Raw genomic sequence first — 24,010 nt, 5'->3', positions numbered from 1 at the left:
TGAATACTTTTAATACATACGTCACATCCCCCAGTAATCCATTTCTCTTCGGCATCACTGAAGTGATAACAACCAATAGAGCCAATATTAATGGAATAATTAGTAGAAAATTGATTGGTCATGTTAACAACATTTAGCTGGTTCTTTTTTGGATTCTTAAAAAATTCGTTCGCACTTGTAGAGTTGCCCAATTGTCCAATGCCAATTGTTAGATTTTTTCCACTGCTGGTAATAATGTCTTTTCCAAAAAACGATGTAAATCCACCTAAAATTTTTTTTTTAAAGAATAACATATTAAAAAGAAATTTACTTAAAAAGATACTCATTGTTTGAAAAACTAATTAATTATAAGTGAAAAGAGATAGAAATGTACAGTTTGCAGTGTTCTGCTTGGAAAACTAATGAATTTATTCATATAAGGATAAAAAAAGTCTGCAAGTTTCTAAACAGATGGCGCTGCTGATTAGCAGCAATATGATACGGTCTAAGGACAAAATTAATATACACCCATTCAAATATTTTCAGTAGGAATATACTAAAAACATTCTTTTTTTACATAACGATACACTAAATGTTGTAGAAAATTACAAGAATTCTGCAATTACTATAAATTTCAAATCAAAATTTTAATATTAAAGGTATAAAAATTGTATGCTTATTATGAGTTAAAAATTGTTAAATAACCAGCGTTATCTTCTTCTTAGCAAATTAAAAGTTCTGGTAGTTCTTCAGATCCTAACATATACTACAAAAAGAATGTGCCTTTTGTTCATATGTATATATCATGTCACTTTATTTCCCTTCCTGATAACTTTATATAAAATCAACATTCTCTGTTATCAATTAAAAAATATTGTACTTAATTCCATGTTCCTGCAAAACTTGTTACAATTTGGAAAGTTGTTTATCATAGGGATTTTTGCTTTTCATTTCGCCAAGTACGGAGCTACGTAACGTAGTCTACAATGTGTTAGCAAAAACATTGTGCTAAAGATATTTAGCTTAAATCAAAATCATTGTTCAAAATAAAAGAAAAAGAGGTAGAGATGTCTATTTAAAAGTTTAGATTTTTTATTGCTATTTTAACATTAAATGTGTGTATTTGTTTATAACAGCAAACTTGTTGTAATGACAATTTTCTCAGCTATTCTGAATTGTTGTTATAGTGGGTTTTTACAGTATTTCACAAACAAACAATTTATATAGTCAAGAAAGATAATCTTAAACTCAATTTGTAAATCTAATTTTGTGTGACAATAACAGTAAGATCAATACATTAATAAATTTTTTATGTTTTCAAAATAAATAAATGATATTTAACTTTAAGTTGCTACAGCAGTGTCAGTAATTCAGTTTTTGATTAAAATGTCAAAATCATTGCAGCTTTCGATATTTTGATCTCACTTATCAGTATCTTTTTTTTTGTTGAGATAATGATACTGAAATTTAACTGAATATTAGTCATTATTTGATGTCAAGAAAATTTTTCCAAATTTATAAACACATTTATATTAAAAAAAAGGTACTTTTAAAATTTTTTATGAAAATAGAAAATACCTTGAATGTTTTGTATGCCATCATAATCCTGCAAAGATGGATAATCCCCATATTTATAGACCATAATTAAAGGAACATTAGGATAATCAGGTTCAATGGTCAGTGTAACAGACATTCCTTCTGCATCCACTAAAACAGAGTGGTACACTAGAACATCAGAGCTAGTGGGAAATTTAGGAACAACGTACTCCATTTTTGTGTCTTTATCATCGGAAGCGGAAACTGGAATACAAATGATAAATGGGTCTTTGGAGTCATTCACGGATAGTTTCGAGTGTCCATCCCGAGAAGTGATGTCCAGCTGAATTTCATTGGACGAATCACTCAAGTTGTTTGAATTCTCTGCATAGGATTCGAGGGGTTGGGTCCATCGCACAGCCTATGATTGAAACAGTGATAAAATTATTTCTGATTAGGGTAATTTTCTTAAAAAGAAAGAAATTAATTATGCTCAAGAGATACAATTCCAGTTTTCAGTTTTAAACTCAATCAAGAAAATAAGTGAATTCTTAGAATTAGTTGTGAGACAAACTGACTTTCAAGTTAATCTAAGTTTATTTGCTTACTTTTGTTCATAAAAAGCCCATTTATTATTGAAAGTTTTATCTCTCAAAAAGAGCAAGTAAATCAGATGCCAATGCTGAGAGCTGTCTGCATTCTGAAGCTAGCATGCTTAATTTTTACTGCTCATTCAGTGTTTATGAGGGAATATGAGCAATAAAATAAAATCCAACTTAAAAAAAAATATTTACCGAATGTCACAACATATGGCTGTAAAATAACAATTGTTATTTTACAGCCATATGTTGTGACATTCGGGAAATATTGAAATAATACCAATAAAATAACAATTGTTATTTTTTTGGTAGTTTCATTTTTAATTGTTATTTTATGCATTAACAGGGATGAGATTTTTCCGCTTTTTAGCGAATTTCCGCTTTTTTCACTTTTATCTCTTGAATTTCAGTTTTTTTTATCAAAAATTCAGATTTTTCTAAAAATTTCACTTTTTTTAATAAGTATTCCGCTTTTTCAGAAAATTCACCGATTTTCAAAGAGAAACAGAAAATTCAAACTACATAGCTAGCAATCCTTTCTAATTTTTATTTATTATAACCATTTTCTCCCCTTTTACTCGCAGCAGATAAGATTTTCCGAATTTTTTACCCGCCCTCCAGATCGATCCGATTTTTGTAGTTCAAACGACGCTGCTTCTGACAAGCCTTTTAGAGGTCCCAAGCCTGGAATCTGCTAATATCTCGATTCTTATTCACACGATTTTAATATCAAACATAGCTTTTCATATTTGCGTGTTGCGATTCTTATTCACGCGACTTGAATATTGTTCATTGCGATTCTCATTTACGAGATTTCAAAATCCGATATTGTGATTCGCATTTACGCCTTTTTAAAAACCTATATAGCGATTAATATTCACGCAAGTTTAAAATTAATGTCTTGATTTGCTCATGCGGTTTATAATATCAAACATTGATTTTCGTATTTATACGTGATTTTAAAATAAGGCATTGGGATTCGCATTCACGCATTCTAAAAATTATGCATCATAATTCTTATTTATGCAATCTAAAAATTACGCATCATGATTCGTATTTACGTGATCTAAAAATTATGAATCGTGATTTGTATTTACGCTTTTTAAAAATTCTATATCCCAGTTTGTATTTCCTCATTTTCGAAATCGTATATCTAGTTTCATATTCATGTGATTTCAAAATCCATAATTGTTATTCATATTTTTGCAATTTTAAGATCAACTATCGCGATTCTTGTAAGAAGTAAATATTTTTTTAAAATTAGTTACTATAAAGGTGACTGTTTTTCTAACGACGATTATTAGTATATGTAAGTGTTACAGCATCAGAGAAACTGGAAGGGAATATATTTAAAACTTACATTCTGTTCTTGCAAAGAAAAAAAAAATAGGATTTGTCACAAGATGTTTGAAGATGGACTAACGACTAAATATAGCAAACATAAAAGATATAGCAAACAAAAGCAATCACTTAAAAAGGGATTTAAATTTTTTTTTCTTCGGAAAAAGAGTTAATTAACTCATCATCAAAATTTTATTTATAATTGCTGTTATTTATGCTATAAAAGGCAATATTCTTATCAAATAGCAAACAATTATCTAAGCAGTTGCTGATTGTCATGTAATTTTTCAAACTGAAATAGCAATTTATGTATGTTAAGAAGTTACTATATATTTCTACTTCACTGTTATTGATATGTTTCAAAGGGCTCTAGTTAGATTAGACTATAATATGAACATAATGATTCGGTCCATTGTTAAAGTTTTTTTCCCAATATATTTAAAAAGTAATATTACTGATATATTTGCTATAAATCGCATAACAGTAGGGTGACCCGGGGTAATTCATGATCACTCTGTTTCTGGGGTAAATAATGATCACCTAAGTTATATTAAAAAAATTTTTTTTTTTTTTAAATTTGAGACACGGACAAGAATGCTTGTACACTTTACTAAAGTATAACTACATTTACTTAATAATAGCTTTTTGTTTTATCTAACAAAATAAGTATCTTTTAAACTGCTTTCTGTATTTTCAATTTCAAAGATGAGTTTCAAAATGTGCACATTTCTGCAAAGATCCCCCTCCTTCTCTTAATAATAAATATTTTGAGTTACTTTATATTTCTTTTATATAAAAATAGTGTAAGCTTTTGTTTAATTGTTTCACATCTACTGTAAACATTATAATTGATTATAGAAAACTGTATCAAATGTTGCCCCCTACAGATGGGGTAATTATTGATCACTGGGGTAATTCCTGATCACTGTCATTTCTTCTTATAAATAGTATATAAAATAGCTAATAAGTAGCCAATTGTCTTTTCTTAAATAACAGTTCATATTTATTAAGGGAAACAACTATAAAATATATTTTAACTATCATCACAAAATTTGTTTTTAACGGTATACAAGACTGTATTCTGATTTGCACCATTTCTGGTTTGTCATACCTTGCTTCTATCTTAATTTTATGTGTGTACATTGTTAGAATAATTTTTAAGTTTATAAATTAGCTTAGTAAAGATATGGTGAGAAATTATTTGCCTAAAAAGGATACTAAGCTTCTAGAAAGCAAAATTAGTTAATTTCTTTTAATGATTGAAAATGAAAATTTCAATGTGAGAGCTGCTGCCAAAGCTGTTGAGTTGACATACCTTACTTTACTTTACACTTTCACTTAATGAAGTTAAAAAATCCAGCAAAAGTAATCCATGAGGGAACTCTCTTATATTTCATCAGAACATGAGAATGAGTTGGCTGATTGCCTAAAATGCATGGCATGATGCAAAGATTTTTTGCAATTTAAAGTGTTAATCTTTCTTCTTGCTTTTAAATAAATAGTTTTATTAGCTGCTTAAGCATATCTTTTTGGTTTATTTGTTTGATCTTGATGTCTTATTTGTTAATTACCATTATATAATTATTTTTAAACAGCCCCTTTACAATAAAAACTGGTGATCAGTAATTACCCCAGAAGTGATCAGGAATTACCCCAGAAATGATCAAGACCAGGGGTAATTCCTGATCACTAAAAATTTAAAATCTTTTAAATTCTAATTAGATTTTCAAACAAAAGAAGGAGGCATAGGACTCATCTCATATAGCCTCAAACTTCCAGTAAATATTAAAATTCTATCTTGAATAGTTTCTTCACAAAATAGATGTTTGCATTTTTTGATCAAGAATTACCCCGGGTCACCCTATTTGTTAAGAGAAATGAAATATTAATGTATATTCTCAGCAGTTTTAATTTGCTAAACCAGGTAGTTTTTCAAGTAATAATTGTCTCTTTTGTGAACTGAGGAAAAATATAATTTCCAGCTTTATTTTTTCAATTGGTAATTTTTATTTTCACTAAATGTTAAGTAGCAATGTAATCATTTATATAATAATAGATTAGTACACAATTGTATGTCAACACATTATTTATTACCTTAAACTGTCTGGAATTTATTATTAAAGGGTTGCGCTTGCGTAAAATTTACTATCGTGGAAATTCAGCTTTTTTGCCTTTTGGCTAATCTCATCCCTGCATTAAGCTTCGTATAAGCGATCAACAAAAATTATTTTTTTTGGAAATTTACACACAGATTTCACAAAGTTAATGGATCTGATTATAAGCCAATCCCCTCCCTATAGCTTTTGGAAATATTCCTAATTGGAAATATAAGATACTTGACAGATTTAAGTGTTAATAAAAAAATTAAATCATATTTCATAACAGTCTTTCATTTTTCTTAAATTGATTTTAAGTGTTTTAAAAAAAACAACATAATTTTCAATGGTCCCACATTTTTTAGAACACAATTTAAATTTAATGAAATAATGACAAAAGGTCACCTGGATTCCAATAGCTGAGCCATTTTGCTGACATTCATTTTTCTGCAATGCTTTACACAGATCGGGAAGAATGATTGAAGATGAACCCTGTTGAATAACTTGGCCAGACAGTTCAGAGGCATAATTTCTTTAAAATAAAACCTGCTTTAAAAATTTATTCACCATAACTTAATTGTGACAATGAGATAAAAATTGCTGCATTTAAAGTAATTTTTTTTAAAAAAAAATACTATATAGCTATAAAATTTTAATAAAATACCTATAACACTTAAATAATTTTGTACATTTTAGTTTGATTCAAATTCACTTTTGCATGATTGATGAGTTTCATAGAAGAAAAAATAAGAGGAAAGCTTGAAATTGTTGTGTGGGGCATGAATGGAGATTGAATAGAGTTAGCATGTCTTATATACAAGTGAATTGATGTTTAATAATTGTAGTGGTAGTTATGCCACAATACTCCCTCACCAGAATTTTATCAGGGATATAATTCGATGAACGGATACCACTAGTTGCTGTATTTGTCAAAGACCGGGAGAACTGCATTAAGTTCACCTTGGGAGCTATATTAAGTTCATGGTTGTGTGTGGTCTCTCCTGAGTTGTGAATTGTGTAGTGATTGTGAATTGATATTTAATAATTGTGGTAGTTATGCCACGGTTGTAACAGCTTCAATTTAAGTCTATTATGAACATCTAAAGTTTCTTGTCTCCTTTGAGGTGAGCTTAAGCCGTCATTTTAAAATTTTCTGTAGTAGAGGATTATGCATATAAAGAGTACAATTTTGGACTTACACATAAAACCATTAATAACTTCAAAACTATTAGTTCTATCATTATGACTTAGCTTTCCTTTGATTTAGCATAAAATGATGCATAGGAAAAAATATCTTACTATGAAGCAATGTGAGTAACGTAAAAAGATTTCAGTTAAAAAAAATCTGTTCATTCATACTAAAATTTTTATAATTTACGAACTATTAGTCTCATAACAATAGGATATTGATCTTTCACTAGTATAAATTGCAATAATTAAGTTTCCCTCCATTTTGACTCCCTTTTTAAGCAGTAAATTCAAAATGGAGATTGAAGCTCAAACCAGAGAAGGGTCCAAACTCCAGATATTCATATACAAGGGCACACATTTTTAAACAGTTTCCAGCTTTCACCACATTCATTAACTTAGGCATAGGTCTAAAAGTGTACAGTGCGTCAAAAAGAAAAGAAAAGAAGGACCACTTTGAATAACTTTTGATCTAATGATCGGATCTTCACGTTCTAGGACTCAATCTTAATGGTTCGAGGGGGTGACCACAAATATGATAATTAATTAGTGCAAATGATATTTTAGGTTATGAAATCATACTCTAGAAACGCACTGTCTCAGAATAAACATAGCTTTTTTCAACAGGTTTGGATTTCTGACAACCAAAATATAGGGTCCCCGTTGTTTCATCAGGAGTGCGATCCAAAGTTAGAACCCCAATATGCTAATTTTACTTAGTGCTTATTCCACCTTATCTCGAGAACTTTTTAAGCAAATTGAATATTTTTTGCATACAATTATAAAATTCGTTCATCCAAAAATTTTTTGTTTTTCATTTTATTAAATAATAGCCGAAAAAATTTAGAATTGTAATGTATACAGTTTTTTACATCATTTTAAAATCAAAATCAAATGAATAGTTCTTGAGGAATCAAATTTTAGAAAGGTCGTATAGATAAAATTTGACTTTTCAGGAACTATTCAACAAACTTCACTCAAATTTTGTATTTTGCCATGTAAAATTACATATTTTAAAATAATGTAAAAAACTGTATATCTTACAATTCAAAATTTTTTCGACTATTATTAAATTAAATTAAATAATAAATATTAACTAAAATGTATTTTTTACATGGAATTATCTTTAGAAAAACGAACTTTATAATTGTGCGCAAAATTTTTTCAATTCGCTTTATAAGTTCTCGAGATATGGCGAAATACATACGAAGTAAAATTAACATTATGGGGACCAAACTTTGGATTGCTGTCCTGATCAAACTATGGGAACTATTATCTCCCAGATTGCGGCTACCCTTTATATTTTGGGGTCTGGAATTCGAATCCATTGAAAAAAAGGTAAGTTTATTCAGATAAAGTGCTTTCTTGCGCCTGATTTTGTAACTTAAAATATCGTCAGCACTAATTAATTATCATATTTGAGGTCCTCCCTTCAAACCTTTAAGATTGAGTCTTAGAATGTGAATATCCGATCATTAGGTCAAAAGTTATTCAGGATGAATCATTTTTTTTTCGGAGCACTGTACTTAATATTATATATTTTTAAAGTATAAAAATAACAAATAAAATTAAAAAAAAGAAGTGTCTACTTGATGAATGTTAATTGAAATCCAAGTTTGGACTCAGAGTAAAATGGATCTGGTCCGACCATTATTTCCTCAATGCACTTCTGCTGAATTTCTGATATCATTTCTTTTAGCTCAGACACCATTCCCTTAGTCTATAAAAAAAAGTTTAACATTTTAATGCATGGTTGACACTACAAAAAATTTCAAGACTGTACTTGTTTTTTGACAAATTAATGCAGTCTTGCGTTGTTACCGGAATTTTCAGAAATTTATAGCTCATTGACACCAAAATTTACCTTTCTTTGACAATGGCTCACTTATAAAATCAAGCGGTCAGTAAGCAGGTGGGTGACCACTTTGACGAGCCTGCGTAGGAACTGAGGGTGCGAAACTATATTGAAGTGCTCGACTTCGCGAACAAGTCATCGAGCAACAAAGCAGGGGAGCCATCAAAGTCCTCTGCAGAGGATCAAAATTGTGGTGGCATGTCTCCGGATCATCCCATTGTGTAGGTCGAGTGCGACGTAAATGAAGTACATACAGTACCTGTACCTACCTACTTATTAATCACTTCGCTATATTTTCTAAAAAAAATATTTTTCTTTATTTTATTAATTTATTTTCTACAAGTAAACAAAATAAAAATAATAGCTAACCTGGTGTATTTTTTTTACACTTTTCTCTGGTGTATTTTTTTACACTTCGAACTTTTTTTTCTTTCCATCATTATTTACTTTTATCTCCATTTAAAAAAAAAAAAAATTAAAGGAATCTTGATTTAACTTTGGCTAACATATCAACATGCTTAGGGGGTGGAATACAAAGTAAAGGCAGATTTAGATTCAGCTATAGTACAAATTTTGTTTACGCAAACAGACGTTGGAGTTCAATCAATCCCGTTTGTCAGGAGTTGAGGAGTAAGAAATGACAAAAGCAAGATAAATACAAGTCCTGACACCATTCTTTCATTGCAGTGTGACTCCATTACTTGATCATTTTGCAGTAATTGTTAAAAATGACAATGCTTTCATTAAAATGTATTATAATTTTTGTTTTTAACAGAAAATATGTTACATTTTTAAGGTAACAAAATTTAATGAAAAAAAATGGGAAGAAGATAGTACAGAACCCGTTATCCGGAAATCAGAAAACCGGAAAACCAAAAAACCGGAACGAAATTCGATAAATTTTCCCGCCATATTTAAAAAAAAATTTTTTTTTTCCTCATAAGATTTTTGGATTTTTCTTTCGTTTTTGAAAGATGTTTACCTTACCATCATTTTAGAAATAATCATTAGTGTATTACTTCATAGTTTTTTCTTTTTTTTAAGAATATTTCTAAAATTTTTTTTTTTTTAGTTGGGTTTAACAATAAAAAAAACGGCTCTTTGTGGCGATTCAGAGAACCGGAAAAATCAGTTATCCGGAATGGCGATGGTCCCGATTGTTCCGGATAATTGGTTCCCTACTGTACTAATTAATGGAATTTAGTCCATTGATTTTTCTCAAGACTGATTTCAATCCCCAGGACTGAAAAGTGGTACCCATGCAAATGAGTACCACTTTGCCACCATGCTAATGGTACTATACACAAGAAAGATTTATAAATATCCTATTCCATGGTAACAAATAGATAATTTTCAATTCCGTAAATTTTGCTCCATGTTGAATGGCTTCAAACAACAAATGACTCATTAAAAAAGTTTACTAAGATAAAACCAATTCAATCCCTCGCTAAACCATTTATTAATGTTTTATAATACATAGAGCACAAAAGTAATAACACAATTACTTACATTACTCATTTCACTATCTTTAATTTCGTCAACAAGCCTTTCTTTCAGTTTTTCTTTAACTTCTTCTCGATTTCCTTCAACTATGAAAAACATATATTATATACAAACAACAGGCAAATAAAATTAAGTTTTTCTGTAAAAGCAGTGAGGATTTTAGTTTTGTATGAAAGCAGTAATTATACCACATAAAAAAAAAATATATTTTCAGTACTAAAATTTCAAACAAGCTAATTTTTAATATTTGTATGTTATGGACACCGGTTTAAATAAAAGATATTGAACAGTTGATAAAATAGGCATGCAAAATCAATTTAGGTTATGTATACCAATATAGTATATATAGATAAATATAAATTATAAAGTTTGAAAAAAATGAAAAGATACTTTCAAATAGGTATGAATATAAGTAAAAATTTTTTTAAGGAAATAGTGAAAATTAATTATTTAGTTAGAAAGCACTCACTAAAATAAATGAAGTTGTTTGGTTCTGTAGAATTAAAATCCAGAAATTCTTCAGCAGCTCTCATTTCTGCAGGTAAAAATTTACCTCCCATGTTAGATTCAGCAAGAGTCTGAAATCAAATAAAATTAAATTTTATTTTTACTAGACATCTTATTTTAACCAATCAGCATAAATGTAAGATAAAATATACCTTAACATCTTTGTGTTTGAATGCAGTAAAGAATACTGGGAGCGACCACTCTCTGTTCCACAGTAAAATGGAGGTTGGTCCTTCTTAGGCGTTGATTCCATTGACTTCAAAATGTTATAGAAGGTACATGATTTTTCGCAAACGATTTTAATTTTAGTCAGTGTCATTTTCTTGGTGCGGAAATGCACCTCGTGCCCATATCAAAGTGTTCGTGGGTTCGTGTAGACCCCCCGTGTAGTAAATGGTGACTGGTGCACGTTAAATCTGTCGAGTCACAAAGTCCTCTATGTTCTCGTAACTAATCAATTCCTCTGGGGGTACTGATCCAGATGTTTCCTTGTCTCCTGGATTGTGTTTAAAATTACAAGGCTACAGAGTTGAACATTAGTAGTCGTTAACCCAAAATTGGGTCGGCTGTTTAACGACGGATATAGAAAATAAATATTAAGCTTTTGAGCCATGACGACTCAGCGGACAGAGCGCTCGCCTTCCAATGAGGTCAACCGGGTTCTAATCCCGTTTTAGACTGGTTAATATGAATTCCGCATCCGGTTTGCACAGATCTAGGTAAGTGTTAAAATATTTTCACCGGTAGACGGATTATGGCTTTGAGTCCCTTTGCCCTGTTTGAAGTTTTCGTGGTTTTCCTCTCCATGTGACGCAAATGTAGGTTAGTTCCATCAAAAAGTCTCCCAATACTTACCAATACCACGTAAGCAAAATTTCTCCCAATACTTGATCCAGGATTCCCTTGTCTCCTGGATTGGGTTCAAAATTACAATGCTACGGAGTTCAACATTTGCAGTCATAAACCCCCAAAAATTGGGTCGGCTGTTCAACGACGGTTATAAAATAAAATATTAAGCTTCTAAAATATATAACGTGAACAAACATAAATTCAAGAGAAATGCTTTCTGATAAAATAATTTAAAAATCCAAAGTCCATTCGGCATTAAATTTAAAATATTGGTATTATATGACCTATTTTCCACACAACAAAAAAAATCTATATTTGAAATGCCAAACATCAATGAAATGATATTTATAAAAGAAAATCAGCTTACATAAAAATAAATTGTAAGAATGAATCTCATATTAAAGTCGTGAACAATTTTGCCAACTATCATGAAGAGTTAATTTAAAGCAAGTTTTTCAAAAACATATATCAAATCCAGAAATTATCAAAAATAATCTTATAATTATTTTTTTTCCGGGAATTTAACAAAAGTTACGTGCATTGCGTCTATTTAATCTGATAACAATGATACTTACTCCAGTTAAAATATCAGCTAGGTTACCAAATTGAGAGAAAACAACTTTCAAATCCTCAGGATGTGTGACTTCAGTCTCATTGATGACACTATACATGTGCTCAATTCCAGTCATGATCTGCGCCTGAAATATAATTACCTAGTGTTAAGTAAGAGAAAAGATGGTGACAAAACTTGAATGTATATAACAAATATTTTTAGCAAAGTTAGAAAATCTATAATTAAGTCTAATAAAATCTTAAGTTTAGCTTTACAATATAATGAAAATAATACATATACTTAATAGTGATGATTCCGCCCGTAAATGTTATACAAAGTTCTCTCTAAGGATTTTTTGTGAAAAATCAAGGATCTTAACATTTTTTATATTAATTAATCATCAAATTAGCCGGCCAGGTGGCCGAGCGGTTAGCGTGCCTGACTGCGAAGCCATAGGCTGCGGGTTCGAATCCCGCTCTGGGCGTGGATGTTTCTCTCTCTCTTTGTGCTGTCCTCTGTTATGTGTATGATGCGTGAATGTGGCCCACCCTATAAACGGGTTTGTGGCAGTGTGGCGTGGGCAATGTTGCTCGCCTCCGTGACTTTGGTTCACAGGTGCCCACTGGGTAACGCGAAATGAGCAACAATTCTGGCATAGTATAGGCAAAGATTCAAATTCAGTGCCTGCCATTGGAAAAAAATAAAAAATAATCATCAAATTATAAAGGAGTTACTGTATGGAAAAGTAATTTTTTATTTTTCATAAGAAGCACATGATTTCATTATCTAGGAAGAAGTAGTTGTTGTCGAATGTCATTAGGGCAAGAGGTGTGTTTGTTCTTTTTTCTAGTGGCTCCATCTATGGCCGAGAATTCAACTTCCGCCACACCCACTTATTGGGTGAACCCATTCATACGTTCATCCACAGATCGTAAATTTGACCTGAACCAGAGAACGACCGATTTCTAATTCAGCACTAACAGAGGTATAATTTGTTATGGGAACATGGAGGAATTTGTGACCTGACAGATTTAATGTGCACCGGTAATCATTTATTACGTAAGGAGTCTTCGGTCGGCTGTATTCGAACCCCCGTTCTCACAAACGGGAGTTCAGCAATTAAAAGAAGTAACGATATGATTTAGAGACAAAATGTTTTTAACACTTTTTGTTTTAAATTATATTTTTAGGATTAAATTGCTTGAATCAACCAGCCATAGTGAAAATTAAGGACTTTTAACAACCCTCATGATTTTTATAGGAAGATTTAGGAGCTTTTAAGGATTGTTAGAACCCTTGTCTCCCAAGCAATTGATAGAATTGATTGAGATTGTTTCCCTGAATGATTTAAAAATAAGCTGATTAATAACTTTTTTTTTCCTATACAAATATTACAAAAGCTACAATAAAATTTTAGAAAACTGATAAAAAACCTGATTTTTGAATTGTGTTTGCAATATCACTCATTATACAAAAATGCCAAATCTACATTCTAAATTTTTTGTCCCCAGCAATGATTTTTCTATTGCAAAGCTTTTATTATAAAAAAAAAAAACATTCCGGCCTTACTGCATCCGTGTATGGGTCCAATAAATGTTTGTAAAATTTAAAGAGAAAATATGCATAGGATATCTTTACAGGGGTCTGTCCAGATATTTCGTGAAAGGTCCGTTTTTCGTAAAATTGTGAAAAATTACTCACATTATTTCAACCAGGGTCCGCTTTTTTGAATTTGCGCAAATAGGGTCCGGTTATTGCAAAAAACTTTTTCAAGGAGTTTTTAAATTGTTAATAGATACAAAATTACGCTCGGCACTGTAAAATTATAATATAAAAAATAAATTTTCAAAAATAAACAGCAATTGCTGCTTCTAAATTAGAGATGCAACATACAAATATTTGGTATTTAGCCTATACTGCTGAATGCAGAATATTCATTTCGGACGAATAATGGAAGAATCGTCTGCGGAAGACAAAACTTAATTCGTTTACATGCATCTTTCTTGTTTTCTGCCCTGGGAAGGGTTTATTCGATTAACAAAACAATAATGAAGATAAACAAATTTGTGAAGGGTCCGATTAAAAGAAAAATAATTTTGTGAAAGGTCCGCTTTTAAGTTAAAATATTTTGTGAAGGGTCCGTTTTTATGAAAAGATATTTTTTGAAGGGTCCGTTAATGGACCCAAATTTCTTCTAAACAGACCCCTGCTTTAAATAATTGTTTTTGTTGCAAAACACACTATCTGGTTTCAAATTGCAAATTAGTGAATGTAACAAATTTATAACCACAAACATGGATCAATGGTGGCATAGGGGATAGTACCTTCGCTTCCAATGAGGTGACAAAGATTCGATGATCCTGGCTCACACCAAGCACTGTGCTGAGGCAATGAGGCAAAATATCCTCAGCGGCAGATTGATCATGAGCTAGAAACCCTTTGCGGTCGGGCTAACTCTGGGAGGTTTTTGCAATTTTCCACTCTATGTAATGCTAATACAGGTTTGTTCTATCAAAAGTCTTCAACAAAGACTAGTTTGTTCCAAAGCTTGACCCAGAAGTTCTCTTGTCCTTTGGATAGGGTTCAAAATTGCAAGGATGTGAACATTGATAGTCGTAAACTCAGAATTATGTCGGCTGTTCAATGCCGTTTAAAAAATAAAATGAGCAATATTAGTTGACGTATTAAATTACATAGTTGTCCATTTTAAAGAGAAATACAAGTGGTAGCAAAATGGTTCAATGAATATTTGACAATAATTTCTAAAATAAAAGTCATTACCTTTCCAGTTGCATCTGTGGGTCCGATTTCAGACACTGCACTCAAAGCACCACCAAAAATTTCAGCATCTGCCAAACTTTCCATAGGTAGCCGCAATAATCTGAATATTTCTCTATCTTTTTCCTACAAACACCAATTAATACATGAGCTAAATATAACACACTCATGAAAACAGATTGTATACTTGATACAAGAATTAAGCATATTAAAAAAATAATATGTTTTGCAAAAAATATTTTTCTTTAGATGGTTGTTGTTGAAATAAATAGCTGAAAATTAATTCTTAGTATGATAAAAAAGTAAATAATCACTAAAACAGTATAAAAATACTACAAATTTATACAGAAAACTGAAAGGCATATACCTACATAATAGATAAAATAGTTTCAATATAATTTTTTATTTATTGTTTTTTGTTATCATTCCTGGTGGCTTTATGTTATATTAGATTAAGCAAAACACGTTTTTAGAAGATTACATCATCAAATAAAGATTTGGCATATTTGTCTGGTATAGTACTTTTGCTAACTCATGATAATCAACAATTACCGTAGTTAAGAAATTTTTTCGGTAATTATCCCTTTTGGAATGCTGTTAAAAATATATCACCACAATACATATATTAGATACCTAATAATCAAAATTACCTTTACTAATAATTTTGATGCCTCTTAAAACAGCACCTATTACCACCATACCAGTAGTACCTACTATCAAAATGAATTAAGCACCATTGGCATTAGTAATTACACAGAGATTTTTTATGGTTCCCAGAAAAAAATAAGAACCTTCTCTCCATTAATTATGCTTCTTATAACATTTGTTTTTATTTTGAATTCAATTGCCATTGATTATAAATTGCTTAGTTTTAGTAAGACATATTTCAAAAGCATAACTATAAACAAAATAAGCATATGGTTTCAGAAAACAATAGGAATACTAATTTGGTAACATAGTCCTCACATGCTACTACATTCACGTTAATCTATGAGTTTATAACACAATTCATTTTAACAAGTGAAAAATAATTAAACCTTAAAGAATGCAAAATAAACTCCTTTTTTTAATAAATACAATTGTCTACAGTTTAATTTGAAACAATGGCTAATGCTTAACCAATGAGAAAATTCGTTTTTCAAATGGTCTAATTGAAATTTTTAAAAGAATTGTAGTATCCAGAGCAAATATTCCTTCTTTCACTAGCTACTCAAACTTCAAGATGATAGCACAAACAGTTCATGATTTATAAGAGTAACAGACTGGCACAAACTATTCATTTTATTAATATAGATTGAAGCACAGCTATGGAATTTGTTGTCACAATGTTCAAATCTGGCCTCAGATTTTTCTGAGAGCCCGACTCAAACCTATACTCGATTAAAACTTTAATCAAATCCCAGGAAAACTTATATTATTACTAAGCCAATGTTATTTTCTGAAGTTTTTTTAAGTGTGATTGAAATTAAATGTGTTTTTATTTAAACATCAAGAGACACATAATTACACATCAAGAAATAAATTTTAATAAATATATTTCAGGAAAAAATTGAAATTGGATAGACTCTTTGTAGAAAAAGAAATAGATATCAAAATCTCATGGACACTAGTACATATAAAAACATTAGATTGCCAGAAAATTTGTGTACTAGAAAATTAACATGATAGATACATCAAAATCATTTGCATAAAGTTGTTTGTCAAATCGCCATATAAATTTGGATTTATAATTTGTGAATTCAAAATTAATTTATTAAAATTTTATAATTTTAATTTGATATCAAAATTGAAATTTTTATGAGCAGCGATGCCAGCTGCTCCAGATTCGACAAAATATTTTAAGCAACAAGAGATAATAACAAACTAAAATTTGCAGATTTTTGGTTAATTTCATAATTTTTTTTTAAAAGGCTCAACACAGCTTAACTATAACAAAGTATTTGAATTATTTAGAAGTAGTGGCGAGTAAAAACACTATAAATTTAATTTACTAAATCTAGAATCATACATTAAAAGACTACCACTTGAAAACATTTATCTGCTGTTCAGAGTAAGTTAGCATTTCTGCATCTGTATAGCATTTTCGATGTAATTCTATAAAATATTTAGATTGAAAATAAATTCTTTTCTTATTAAAGCAAAATAAATAAAGAACATAAAATGAAGAAAACTATTTTTTTAAAGTTTTTCATACCTAAAATTTAAAAAAAAAAAAAAAAACTAATTTTGATTTACCAAAGATGGGTTAAACAGAAAAGATTTTAGTTAATACAAATAATTAGTTTTACTTAAATTGTTTATTTACAGCAGAAAAAAAAAGAGAAGTAGAGATAACTAAAAAAAAATTACTAAAGCTTCTTTATCCATTTGAAGGTCAAGTTTTTCTTGCAAATCATCATAAATTTCTTCTCTTGCTTGAGATGTAAAGTAACTGTTGTCTATGCCTTCAAGCTCCAAGTATTCTTGCCATCTTAAATCAACATCTTTCTCACTGACTTCATCTTCGAGAGAGAGAAAAACAAATTCTTTTATCTTCAAATAAACTTGTGATATGACCACCTCAAGTACACATGGTGTTCTGTAACTACCGCCTTTAATATAGATTTTAAATAATCATATCAAAAGTGAGGTCAACAAGCAAACACATTAGGGGTTGGAAGTTAGTACTTAAAAGGAAAAAGACAATATTAAAATGGGAAAAATCAATATTGAGAAAAATTGTTGAAACTTGTTTGATTAAACTAAAAGAAGATTAAAGGTGATTATTATAAACACAAGCTTTAATGGGTGTTGATATTTTACACTTATCATCCTCCTTAGATTTGACGGTTTTCAATAGTTTTGTTTTTTCGCATGTAAAATATTAGTTTCTGATCTCGATACAGAAAACTTTATTGACATTATTTTTGACAAAGATTATAAAATATTTATTAAAGGCATTGAGAATGAAACACTCTGAAAATGAACAAATTGAGACCAGAAAGAGATAAGCCACACTTTTCTCAAAAGACGACTTTTTTACCTGAAATAGTTACTTAGCATTCTTTCCAGATAGGTACTTCACAAGTTTCCAGAATTTGCATCACATAGCAGAAAAATACAAAGAAACATCTTGCGACATAGAAATCACTCTTACGCGTATTTTCAAAATCTATAAGTAAACTCTGTCCTGAACGACTTGAAAATATGATTAATGATACATAAATATAATCTTTATAAAATCTTTTACAAAGATTTTTCTATGACAAATACATATTAATGGTGGATATTACGAAACACCCTGTTCTTTTTTAACAATCCATTATAACAATCAACATCAAATGCCTTATCATGTTTAATTAATAAGAAATTGAATTTTCAAATGAAATAAATTCTCACAAAAAATATTAATTTAATTAGAATTCAAGCAAAGTTATTAGAAAAATAAACAATTTTTGGAGTAAATAAATTGAAGTGATTTTAATAAGGAATAAAACTAATAAAATTAATATAAAATGACATAATTAAATATTGGAATATAATATCGAATTGTAAAATCATATTAAAAATGTTATTATCTAAATGTAAGATCATTTAAATATGAATCAAATTAAAGCATAAAAAATAATAACTACATAGGTTAATGTAATTTGTTCATCAACTGAATAGAACTAGTGATACAATGTTGAAGATTACTCAGAGCACACTAGATGACAGAGCTTTGCTTATGCTTGCAATGGTAATAATTACGTGTTAAACAACTATTGCAGAGCAATCATAAACAATAATCATCAATTACAATTATAATTTTGAAAAAATTCTATTTATAGTAAATTGAACAGTCATCAGTTCAAATTAATTCAGACTAGCAAGGTTCTACGGCATAGATAGATAAAAATGAAACAAAGTTAAATGATAATTAAACGTTTTGACATACCAAATCTGTCATTTACACCTTTGCGGTTTCTGTATTCCATTAAGATTGAATTCTTGGCAATAACCATTTGAGATGCCAGTGACATTTTGCCTTCAGCAAGACTTCTTTCGAAAGGTCTCTTTGATTCATATTCTTCAAGTTCTTCTTCAGTGGGTAATGTTGTCTGAAATAAGTTCATGATAAAAAAAAACATTTATTTCAATAAACCTTTTTAGATTAGATACAATCAATAAACAATGAGACAGAGGCGATTAAACCAAAGCTATATAATTTAGAAAAATAGTATAGGCCATAAATGTAGGTGCTGGTGGGATAAAGAGAATTATTTTTTACTTTTCAGTCCCTCTGTGGCATTACTTGCCATGTAAGCAATGATAAAAGAATGGAAACTGATCATTTCATTCTGAAAGTTCCCTAGACAAGAAGGGTCAGTTCTCCCTCACAACACAATAACGGGTCACCATATTTTCAAGACAAGTTGGTACCCATCAGGGAAGTATAAGCTTTAATTTTTTTTATTCTTCTTCTTCAGGAGCGCAACAGCCCTTTGCAGGCCTTGGCTGCCTCAACAGCACGCAATTTTTTTTTATTAGATTACGATAAAAGAGTCTAAGAAGAGAAGAAATATAGTAAAACTCCTACCTCACATCACACCACTATAGCCAAGTACTTAATTACCCATTTTTCAGTGCTCTATCAATTGAATGAAATTCCAATTATGTATACTATTTTTATAATCTGTAAATATACATTTTGTTAGCTGCATAAGAATAAACAGTCAAAAATTAATAAATACATAGAAGCATAAAAAAAGATTGCTAACCACTTTCAATTTTTATTGAACAAATAAAACATTGAACAAACAAAAAAAATTATAAAAAAGAAAACACATAGGCACATCTCCAAATTGTAGTAATTTTGCTAGAAATAAAATAACGTCAAATACAAATGGTAAAAAAGAATAATAAATAGATAACAAGAAATATAGAGACTTATTTTAAAATATTTTGAATGGTGTAGAGTTTTTATCCTTAAAGAAGAAAATGAAAGAAAGCTAAATATTTGTTACTTAGTTAAAAATTCATACTTTGTGTATCTATTCAATCGTTATGATGTAATATGAAGTTCAAAAAAGTCATTTCAATCTTTTGAAAAAAGATATGTAATAGAGGGGAACTTTGAAAATTCTTACTTCTAAAAATCAGAAAATTCTCTAAATCTAGACAATTTTTGTTAAATTCATGATGAGAAAAAAATTAGACAAATCAATTTAATAAATGCTTAAAACGCAGAAGTTGCTTGTTGCAATAATTTATTAATAAATTTATTTCAAAGAGCTGTTGAAATGTAACTGTTGAAAAACAATCGACAAGACTAGGAGAATTTAAAACGAAATTGGTGTGAATCAAAGGCGAAAGTACAGATATTGTAATAATATTGTGCTATAGCGCAATTACTGATGAAAAATGACCGATAAGGCCATGTGAATTCAAAATGAAGTTGTTAAAAATACAGAGCCGAATAAAAACACAAATAGCAACTCAAATGCATGATTAAAAATGTCATTGTTGAAAAAAACTACATTGTAATATTTTTTTTAATTAAAAATATGTTTTTTTTTTAAAAAAAATAAAGAGATCAATAACATGGAGTGCTACATAAAAATTCAAAACCGAACGAATTTAGGATAGAATCAAACATGTCCAATAGTGAATACTTAATTGCTGGATTTCAAATTCGTGAATTATAATAATACCTAATTAAAAATATCAGGATTTTAAAAATCATGCAAAAATGCCTAAAACACTGTGTTGTTGGATGTACTGAACGTCAAGACCATGAAAAATTCATAATTCATTTGATTCAAATCAAGTACTTAAACAAAGGAAGAAAAAATAATCAATAACAGATTTTAAAATACGCAGATTTAAAATTCATATAACATTAAAATAATGAAATTTAAAGCGCCACACAGAAATTCATTAAAAAAAAATACGAAAAACAACATGGGCTTTAGATTAAATCACACTTATTTTTTATAGTTTTGGAACTGTAACTTTTATGCTCTCAGGGGTATGGAAAATAATCTTCCATACCCCTGAGAAATCTAGATTTTCAAGATACTAAACATTACTAAACATGTAGTACTAAACATGTAGTACTAAACATTTCATCATCTTTTAAAAGAAAGTTTAAAGTGTTGTTTCACCTAAATTAAGCAGTATTTGCAAATGGTATTACTTCACAAAAAATTTTTATGATTAAAAAATATTTTTCTTCTGAAAATATTAAAATTCAGATTATGGCAATAATTACTTAATATAAATGCATATAGATATTACATAAAACACATAATTATGTAATTAATAAATAAAAATTATATTTGATGTAAAGAACTTCGAGGATTTATAAGCTTTCAACTTTCAAGAACAATTTTATCAAAATGCTAAATTAGTTCAGATTATTAAAAAAAGAACGATAAAATATAAGCTTGAATTTTAAAAATAATTTAAAATCAACTTATTGTCAGTGAATATTTTAACTTAATTAAAGTTAAAACTTTTTCAATTATTCTAGATCTGTATAAAACTGAATATACTTACAGAAAAGTTTGCAATACTATATGTGGTAGTTGCTTTGAATTGATCACTAACTGTACATAAAACTTCGAGATCTCCATACGGTAAAACAACATCAACAATCTGCTTCTCTCCATACAAAATACGAAGTAGTTCCTCTCCAACTCTTACTAAATACAAAGAGAAATAGTTTGAAATTTACAAACATAGAAATTCAATTAAAAAAAATATCAATACAACATAGAATGCTATTAATAAACACAGCAGAATTTATTTAAGCTAAATAAATAGTAATATTATGTTTAAAAGCTAAATGCTAGAAATAATAAACCATCAAAATAAAATAAATTCAATGGAATGGTAAATATATAGGGTGTTCCAAAAATACGGACGGTTTGAAAAATCAATAAAAATATGATAACAGACAGAAATGTAACCAGGCATTTTTTTTGCACAAATGAGTGAAGTGAATTACAAAGTTTGCTAACTTATGATCCACATATTATTACATATTTGTTAACATATGTTAACGAAGAAATTCTATAAAATAATGATTTTTAAGGAATCACAATTTGCTAATGGTGCAATCAGGAGACAAAATTAATACGCACTACAGCAAATAATTCTGCAAAAAAAAAAAAATTTTTTTTTTAAATTTTCCTAATTAGTAGCCAATTAGGAATTAGTACTTAATTAGCACCTAATAAGACATGATCTGTAAGTAATTTTAATATTTTAAAATTGAAAGCTTAAAAACCATTTCAGCAAATGCAGTATACTTTAAAAGAACAAATTTAAATTATCCAAGCAGAGCCAGAAGGAACTCCATTTTCATCTGTTCTAACCTTTAAGTATGAGAGTGGAAAAGCAATAAAAAGTCTGAAAAACATATCATGAGAAAATGAAAAAAAAAATAAAAAATAAAAAAAAAGCTAGTATAACTATTTTGCACAAAAAGAAAACATTTAAATTATTTACATATTTATTTAAAGTAATTTTTTAGTATACATGTACATTGACAGATCGAAAAACTATTAAGCTTTAAATAAAAATTATAATTAAAGGAAATAAAGTACTCATAAAGTAAAACAATGAAATAATGTGGAAATATTGAATAAAAATAGATACTTAATATAGCATTTTTTTATAATTTTCTTTCTTCTAAAATTTGGTATGTTGGAAATTCCGCCAAAATTGGGAAGAATCTCATGCTTGAACCCCATAATATGAGGAATAAAATATTAAAATGTGAATTAATAATAAAAGAAAGAGTTTGTTTCGCTCCTATAACTCAAGAGGCATTGCATTAAAATCCAAAAATTTGGACATCAAGAGAGCAACTCGCCATTTAACCAGATTTTCAAAATTGCTTAAAAATTCTAATTATCTTTTAACTATAAAATGTTAAAACTGGTTTCCAGTGCAAAAAAAAGACAATCATTTTTTCTTTTAACAGTTTTACATTTTTTAATACAAAAATTTCAAAAATCACCTTTCTCAAAACTTCTTTCTGGTACAGTTTAAAGTGCCAAAATCTAAGAATCTATTACATACTTGAAATTAAAATAGTTTCAAAAATATGGAGTGATCTTTTTTTTCTTACAGAGGTGCAAACTTTTTAAATTAGCATTCAGTAATCAGAAGTATAATAAAACATACATATTTACAATTACAGTATTTAAATTATTGTAATTTTGAGGTGTATATAAAACTTAATTCTATACAGTTTTATCATGATAAAATTACACATGAATTAACTCATAAATAAAAAATGTCATACTTAATAATAGGTGCAAACTTTTTAAATTAACATTCAGTAATCAGAAGTACAATAAAACATAGATATTGACAGTTAGTGTATATGGAATTCACATTATTGTAATTTTGAGGTGAATATAAAATTTAATTCTATATAGTTATATAATAATAAAATTATGCATGAATTAACTCATAAATAAAAAACTTCATACTTAATAGTTATTTTAAGTTAAAAATGATACAACACTAAATTTTATACTTCATAATAAAATTGAATGGATAACTTGGAATCAATGTTTTAGTCTTTAGTTAAATTAGAACTAGTCATTCCTTATGGTTTTTTTTAATTTTTTATTATCATTCTGCGATGAGATCCCAAAAAGTTTTGCTCACAGCATTTCAGACTTGAGTTTATGCTCTTTCCCTTGGGTAAGAAGATAAAGTTTCAGAATTTTAACTTTTTAGAAGGGAGGAATGTGATTTTTTACTTCACAATTCTATCAAGTCGTTTGTTACTTTATTAATTGTTTTAAGAATTTTTTTTAAGGAGTAGGAAAAACTAATCGCAGATTGGTTATTAAAATAAGGTTTAATAACTCTTAAACAGATTATTACAGAAATTCACAAAATCTAATTCTATAAATAAAATATTTTTTTGAGGAATAAAAATATTTTTTATTCCTCAATTGTAAATTCTTAACCTAGACTATGGAATCGTAATATTCAGGGGTGAATTATAATAGTTGGCACTCCTGTTCTCTCTTAAAAAAAAGAATGGGTAAAACATCAATTATGTGATTTATTTAAATTTTTTAATGTAAGCAAAAAGTTATGTTGTCTTGTACTCTGAATACAGTAAAGGAATAATAACATTTAAACAACTTTTAGCTTTGCTCTTTTTTGTAATGACATTGTACCATTTACTTTGAAAGTTTCTATGTTAAAAAGAAATTTTAAAAGAAGGAACTAAAAA

General features: G+C 28.8%; 1 protein-coding gene across 1 annotated transcript in view; it reads right to left on the bottom strand.

Annotated features, from left to right (window-relative positions):
- Positions 1 to 24,010, bottom strand: part of LOC122269722 (uncharacterized) — a 93,008-nt gene that overhangs the window by 25,991 nt on the left and 43,007 nt on the right. The window contains exons 19-29 of the mRNA XM_087152335.1: positions 21,304 to 21,449; positions 18,701 to 18,863; positions 17,134 to 17,285; positions 14,788 to 14,910; positions 12,029 to 12,151; positions 10,567 to 10,675; positions 10,104 to 10,183; positions 8,329 to 8,459; positions 5,957 to 6,083; positions 1,558 to 1,936; positions 21 to 265 (exon numbers count right to left, since the gene is read on the bottom strand). Coding sequence (XP_087008461.1) covers positions 21 to 265; positions 1,558 to 1,936; positions 5,957 to 6,083; positions 8,329 to 8,459; positions 10,104 to 10,183; positions 10,567 to 10,675; positions 12,029 to 12,151; positions 14,788 to 14,910; positions 17,134 to 17,285; positions 18,701 to 18,863; positions 21,304 to 21,449 — 1,778 coding nt within the window. The remainder of the gene's footprint in view (positions 1 to 20; positions 266 to 1,557; positions 1,937 to 5,956; positions 6,084 to 8,328; positions 8,460 to 10,103; positions 10,184 to 10,566; positions 10,676 to 12,028; positions 12,152 to 14,787; positions 14,911 to 17,133; positions 17,286 to 18,700; positions 18,864 to 21,303; positions 21,450 to 24,010) is intronic.

This window comes from Parasteatoda tepidariorum, chromosome 9 (genome assembly GCF_982258835.1).
Source record: "Parasteatoda tepidariorum strain Cologne lab strain chromosome 9, Ptep-v5.0, whole genome shotgun sequence".
NCBI lineage: Eukaryota > Metazoa > Arthropoda > Arachnida > Araneae > Theridiidae > Parasteatoda > Parasteatoda tepidariorum.
This window is presented reverse-complemented; position numbering and strand designations above follow the sequence as displayed.